General features: G+C 35.9%; 1 protein-coding gene across 1 annotated transcript; it reads right to left on the reverse strand.

Moving 5' to 3' along the window:
• Positions 1-425: 425 nt before the first annotated feature.
• Positions 426-2,823, reverse strand: mpv17l (MPV17 mitochondrial membrane protein like). The gene is made up of 4 exons (XM_067418804.1): positions 2,083-2,823; positions 1,930-2,000; positions 882-911; positions 426-744 (listed from the first exon to the last, which is right to left on the reverse strand). Exons 1-4 carry the CDS (start codon positions 2,384-2,386, stop codon positions 559-561), a joined length of 591 nt encoding a protein of 196 aa, XP_067274905.1. The 5' UTR covers positions 2,387-2,823; the 3' UTR covers positions 426-558.
• Positions 2,824-7,220: the final 4,397 nt, after the last annotated feature.

Below are 7,220 nucleotides of genomic sequence, written 5' to 3' on the forward strand. Positions count from 1 at the left end.
AACAACGGATTCAACTAAAATACATTGTGTAAGTTGCATAAAGCAAACTATAACCACAATAAATATTTCTGAGATACAAATCTACTGATTACTGCATCCCTTATGTGCATGTTATGTAAACCTTATGATCTTCTCTTTAGAAAGATAGTCATTTTTGAACAAAAACTGCACAGTATGCCCATTTGTCAATTTTTTCATAAATAAATAAGGTATTTGGGTTAAATGGCAACCTAATATCAGAGCTGGATCAAGGGACTGACCTGGGGCATAAATGTCATAAGACCCCTTTACACACCCAGCAACACCATGCAGTGAAATTCATAAAGACACAATTTCCTTTCCATGAACAAATCTAATCATGTAAAACTATACACAATAAAGTGTTTTTCCCCCCAGAATAAACATAAATGAAAGGTATGCACATATTAATTATAAGTTCATTTAATATCACTTTTAATAAGTGTCAAGATTTTTTAACGGCCCCAACCTCAATACAGTACCATTGTGGGACAGAAATGTCCATCCGCAAAGGCACCAAGTTGTTCAAGTGCGCCATCTCTATTTCTCCTTGTTGGTACTGCGAGGTAGAATCCGTTTTTTGGGGGCCATGACCCAAGCTAAGGCCACTGCTGCTGTCCCATCCCCACTCTGTCGTGAGAAACATAAGAATGTGGCCCATAGGAACGCTGAACAGCCCATAAAGGCTGTCCTCAGATAGAGAGGCATCAGAACAAAATTTAGAAACTGCAAGAAAATACAGATTAAATAAATAAATAAGTGAACAATGCAATTTAAGAATACTGACATAGCAAAGGATCAAGAAGCATTTATGGCATGGTTATCTGTGTATATGTCATGTGGGGACAGAATGTAGCTCTCACCTGCATGAATGGCCAGTACATTAGTCCAGTCTGAAATGAAAAAATAAAAAAAAATAAAAAAATATATATATATACACTATTAGCCACAAAAAGCTCTCAATATAATTTTATAGTAACCTAAATATACACTGTAAAAAATTATTTAGCAAAAAAGTTACCTGGTTGCCTTAAAATTTTGTTAATACAATGATTTTTTTTTATTTTTTAGATTTGACAACATTTATTAAAATATTATTGTAATATTTTGTAAGCATATTGGGTAATTATGTGTGTTTTATTTCTGATGACGCAGTAAAACATGCCGAATAGTGTTATTTTCAAAATATTTTGAGTTTCTATTTATTAAACAAATTTCCTTCATTGTATCAACTCAAATTTTTAATTTTAATAAACTCAAAATTTGAAGGCAACCAGGTTACTTACTTTTTTAAGATAAACCAACAAAAAACAACTTTTTTTTTTACATTGTACAACATTAACATGTTAATTTTACCACCCTTTTGAACACAAACGAAAGAAATTACAAACTATGTTTCTGTGGAACTTGTATATCATGTTGTATATGTTAGACATGAATCATATTGTTTGTATGGCGGCTACCATGACCAGGTCTCTCTAGTAACAGAGATATTAGATTTTTTTTTAAACTAATATAATTAAAAGAAAAATGATCACGAGTAATGAATCCTTTAGACTTTTTTATATCTTTAAAAAAAAGAGAAGAACTTATGAAGACATTAATATATCAACCTATGTTATATTACTTAATTATATGTTTCACATTTATAAAAGAATATATATATATATATATATATATATATATATATATATATATATATATATATATATATGAAAATCATGCATGTTTATATAGACACGAACCCCCAGAAGAGAACATTGTTGCTGCAAACACACAACGTTGAAACTTAGAAGGATTTTTCAACATATTTGATTTAGACAGTAATGAATTATCCTCTGTAAAGAGGTTTGTCATGGCCTAGCTGAGTCAAAAGGTGACTTCACCTTGGTGGGTCATAAATGGGCCTACCTTGTATGTATTAAAAAACTTTTCTCGCCAGTCTGCAAAAATGTCCTCTTTGCCCTCTAAAAAACTCACTCCTGTAAAGACAAAGACCCGAGTAACTAAAATAGAAAAAAACAATATGTGACTGAATTGGTAGCATAGCCTATATATGTTTACCTGTGTAGAAGACACTGGTCGCCAAAGGTGAAGCAAAAGTTTGGTCCAAAAGCAGTTTGCGGAAAATCATACTAGCCGATCTTCCCGGGAAACGATGTTCTAAGGCTCGTAACCAGAAGTAATTAAAGTTGCCATGGAAACTCAGGGCCACAATCGCTACGTTTCTCGTGTGCTTCCAGTCCTTTTCATCTCTCTGTGCGATGCACTGATGGACGAAATCCCCTCCGGCGAACAAGCATCCGTACAGAGTCACATTACTGATCCAGGGCAATACTTTTGCTCGTTTGAACAAAGATTTTCTCATGTTCAACAAAACGACAAACTGTTGTATTTTGTAACTGTTGTAAATGATGTCGAAGGGCACAAAACCAAACGGCGACCTAACATTAACAGATGGTCGTAGCTTAAGCCCATAAAATGACCCTTTTGCTTAGTAAGAGTCAAATAATAAATTAACCTCTTGTTTTCTAGTCAGTTTGGTTCAACATATTTAGAAGGCACAGTAAATCAGTTTGACAGCTCTTTGTGACTCTTGGTGAACATCCTTCAGAAACATTAGAAGATCATTAGGCTAAGCACTGCCAAATAAAACACAGATCGAATATTTTGGTTCAGTCCATCTTCTTTGACTTTAAAAGAGACAGCAAGGCAAAAATAAGAATTACGGTTCATTAATCCATTTTGTAATTAAATTAAAAGGTTCTAACGCGCGTTCATACAGTGATCAGCAGTTTCCCGTTAGTCAAGTGCTCAAATCCTATATTAATCTGCCCGCGCGCTCATGCACGTTCAGGGGTGGCGCGCGTTGATCCGATCTGCATGTAATAAAGATCGACCACGCACACTCAGTGAGACCAGTTACACTTACAGATCTTCGTGCGATCAACATTTACTGGGACCTTTAATGCTTTAGTTTAAATGTTAAAATATTTCATCCTATGCATTAGAGAAAATCTGAAAACGTAGCCTATAGCACTCTATTATTTGTTTCAGATGTTAACTTCATAACCATGTTCATCATCTGTCCAAAATGTTGTTTATTTTCAAATATTTGCTCACTGTCACAGGTGTCTGATTCATTAGTTTGTTTTGCATCCTCAATCAGCTGATGCTGTTTACAAAATGGAGGCATCCGAAATTGCACTTCCCTATAGGCGAAAAACAGTATGCAACAAAAAAAGACAGAATTCACACTAGGCCTATTCATAAAAGTGAGATTCTGAAGCGTGCACACCACTGGTCTAATAATATATTTTGGCTGCAACCGAAATTGCATACTTATACAACTACTGCCATATCACCCTGTAGCCCAAGACTGGTTTTCCACTGAAGCTAAGCAGGGCTGAGCCTGGTCAGTACCTGAATGGGAGACCAACTGGGAAAACTAGGTAGCTGCTGGTAGAGGTGTTAGTGAGGCCAGCAGGGGGCGCTCACCCTGTGGTCTGTGTGGGTCCTAATGCCCCAGTATAGTGATGGGGACACTATACTGTCAATGAGTGCCGTCCTTCGGATGAGACGTTAAACCGAGGTCCCGACTCTCTGTGGTCGTTAAAAATCCCAGGATGTCCTTCGATAAAGAGTAGGGGTGTAACCCCGGCATCCTGGCCAAATTTGCCCATTGGCCTCTGTCCATCATGGCCTCCTAATAATCCCCATATCCTGATTGGCCTAATCACTCTGTCTCCTCTCCACCAATCGGCTGGTGTGCGGTGGGCGTTCTGGCGCAATATGGCTGCCGTCGCATCATCCAGGTGGATGCTGCACATTGGTGGTGGTTGAGGAGATTCCCCCCTTCTGTATGTAAAGCGCTTTGGGTGTCTAGAAAAGCGCTATATAAATGTAATGAATTATTATTATTATTACTGCTTTTTCAGACTCATAAGCGCGTCTTCTGAAACCTAAAATGACAGATTGGGCCTGTCCTAAATGTACTTCATGTGCACTTTTGCTCTTGAGGCCTTATACCACTTGTCCATTAAGTCCATGAGACATTATAGGTAAGTTTGTCATTTTTAGGTGTCAGAAAGGTGCTTACAAGTGCCTCCTTTGTGGTCAATATGCGTCCTCGATGCAGACTTCTACCTGACAGTCAAAGCAGCGTTACGTCACAAAAGTGCAGACTTGAATGAAGGCCACAAGTGTATACGGTGCCATTGTATATGGTGGCATACAGTCTCAGACTTAATGGACACGTACACAGGGCAGCCATTGTAGGTCCTCAAGACCTACAAGTGCATATGAAATGGGCCATTTAGGAGTCGGGACAGGGCCAGTAAAGTGACGTAACTGACGCTGGTAGGTCACATGGTAATGACAACATGGCAAATTTAGTAGGCTACATCCAGATTTACACTGTATGGAACAACATTTTTTAGCGATCAATTAATTACTTACTCAAAATAAGCACCTACTCAAAAATGTATGCGTTTTCGGACGCAGCCATCAGTAGGTGAAAAGGCTACCATGGACACTTTACTATCACATGATGCCACAGCTGAGAGGATTTGAGACTGGCAGTGAAGCTGATGCTGATGCTGGTTGGTCACATGATAATGACAGGATGGCGAATATAATGTCCAGTTGACATTCATACTACACACACAATGCTAATTGTTTAGGGTAATTACATGAGTTTTTTTTTGACACAGCCATTCTGAACTAATCGGAGAAGAGAACTGTCTGTTCCAAACATCACCAATTCGTAATGAAAAGTGGATACCCAAAAAACACCAATTTTTACTAATAAAAATCTTTGGAATTAAGTTTATGACAGTTTTATCCATACACTAATTAAAAAAAATGGTGGAAAATATCATCTATCAAAACATTTTCATGACACAAATCTGGTTGTGGTAAAAAGTGCTTTAATAAAACAATGTGCAAAAACTTCTTAAACAGAATAAATGCAATAAATTTGAATGCAAAGCATATTTTGGTTTTAAATGAAAAGTTCACTTCGTGCTAAACCTTTCATTTAAAACCAAAATATGCTTTGCAAATTGTTTTATTAAAGCACTGTTTACCACAACCAGTATTTATTATTATTTATTTTATATATATATATATATATATATATATATATATATATATATATATATATATATATATATATATATATATATATAAAGTATATATATATAAAGTATATATATATAAAGTATATATATGTTTATAATGTATATATATAGTGCCTTGCGAAAGTATTCGGCCCCCTTGAACTTTGCGACCTTTTGCCACATTTCAGGCTTCAAACATAAATATATAAAACTGTAATTTTTTGTGAAGAATCAACAACAAGTGGGACACAATCATGAAGTGGAATGAAATTTATTGGATACTTCAAACTTTTTTAACAAATCAAAAACTGAAATATTGGACGTGCAAAATTATTCAGCCCCTTTACTTTCAGTGCAGCAAACTCTCTCCAGAAGTTCAGTGAGGATCTCTGAATGATCCAGTGTTGACCTAAATGACTAATGATGATAAACAAAATCCACCTGTGTGTAATCAAGTCTCCGTATAAATGCACCTGCACTGTGATAGTCTCAGAGGTCCGTTTAAAGCGCAGAGAGCATCATGAAGAACAAGGAACACACCAGGCAGGTCCGAGATACTGTTGTGGAGAAGTTTAAAGCCGGATTTGGATACAAAAAGATTTCCCAAGCTTTAAACATCCCAAGGAGCACTGTGCAAGCGATAATATTGAAATGGAAGGAGTATCAGACCACTGCAAATCTTCTACCAAGACCTGGCCGTCCCTCTAAACTTTCAGCTCATACAAGGAGAAGACTGATCAGAGATGCAGCCAAGAGGCCCATGATCACTCTGGATGAACTGCAGAGATCTACAGCTGAGGTGGGAGACTCTGTCCATAGGACAACAATCAGTCGTATACTGCACAAATCTGGCCTTTCTGGTAGAGTGGCAAGAAGAAAGCTATTTCGTTTAAAGTTTGTCACAAGCCACCTGGGAGACACACCAAACATGTGGAAGAAGGTGCTCTGGTCAGATGAAACCAAAATGTAACTATTTGGCAACAATGCAAAACGTTATGTTTGGCGTAAAAACAACACAGCTCATCACCCTGAACACAGCATCCCCACTGTCAAACATGGTGGCGGCAGCATCATGGTTTGGACCTTCTTTTCTTCAGCAGGGACAGGGAAGATGGTTAAAATTGGTGGGAAGATGGATGGAGCCAAATACAGGACCATTCTGGAAGAACCTGATAGAGTCCGCAAAAGACCTGAGACTGGAACAGAGATTTGTCTTCTAACAAGACAATTATCCAAAACATAAAGCAAAATCTACAATGGAATGGTTCAAAAATAAACATATCCAGGTGTTAGAAAGGCCAAGTCAAAGTCCAGACCTGAATCCAATCAAGAATCTGTGGAAAGAATGGAAAACTGCTGTTCACAAACGCTCTCCATCCAACCTCAGTGAGCTCGAGCTGTTCTGCAAAGAGGAATGGGCAAAAATTTCAGTCTCTCGATGTGCAAAACTGATAGAGACATACCCCAAGCGACTTACAGCTGTAATCGCAGCAAAAGGTGGCGCTACAAAGTATTAACTTTGCGTCCAATTTTTCAGTTTTTGATTTGTTAAAAAAGTTTGAAATATCCAATACATTTCGTTCCACTTCATGGTTGTGTCCCACTTGTTGTTGATTCTTCACAAAAAATGACACTTTCATATCATTATGTTTGAAACCTGTAATGTGTCAAAAGGTCGCAAAGTTCAAGGGGGCCGAATACTTTCGCAAGGCACTGTATATATATATATATATATATATATATATATATATATATATATATATATATATATATATATATATATATATATATATACATACACTAGTATATATATAAAATAAATAATAATAAATATATAACATTAAATATATATATATATATATATATATATATATATATATATATATACTAGTATATATATAAAATAAATAATAATAAATATATAACATAAAAAAATATATATATATATATATATATATATATATATATATATATATATATATATATATATATATATATATATATATATATATATATTTTTTTTAAACTTATATTAAACACGCCGAGACGTCAGAGATCACGTGATGACGTAAAATCATAACT

The sequence above is a fragment of the Pseudorasbora parva genome, chromosome 2, assembly GCF_024679245.1.
Source record: "Pseudorasbora parva isolate DD20220531a chromosome 2, ASM2467924v1, whole genome shotgun sequence".
Taxonomy (NCBI): Eukaryota; Metazoa; Chordata; class Actinopteri; order Cypriniformes; family Gobionidae; genus Pseudorasbora; species Pseudorasbora parva.

Bases quoted from the DNA above. Each gene is read 5' to 3' on its own strand.
- mpv17l (XM_067418804.1), bottom strand. From the start codon at position 2,386: ATGAGAAAATCTTTGTTCAAACGAGCAAAAGTATTGCCCTGGATCAGT. The intron at 2,001-2,082 runs GTAAACATATAT...TTGTCTTTACAG, and splicing joins GACCAGTGTCTTCTACACAG to GAGTGAGTTTTTTAGAGGGC. The intron at 912-1,929 runs GTAGGCCCATTT...TTTTCATTTCAG, and splicing joins AGTTTTTTAATACATACAAG to ACTGGACTAATGTACTGGCC.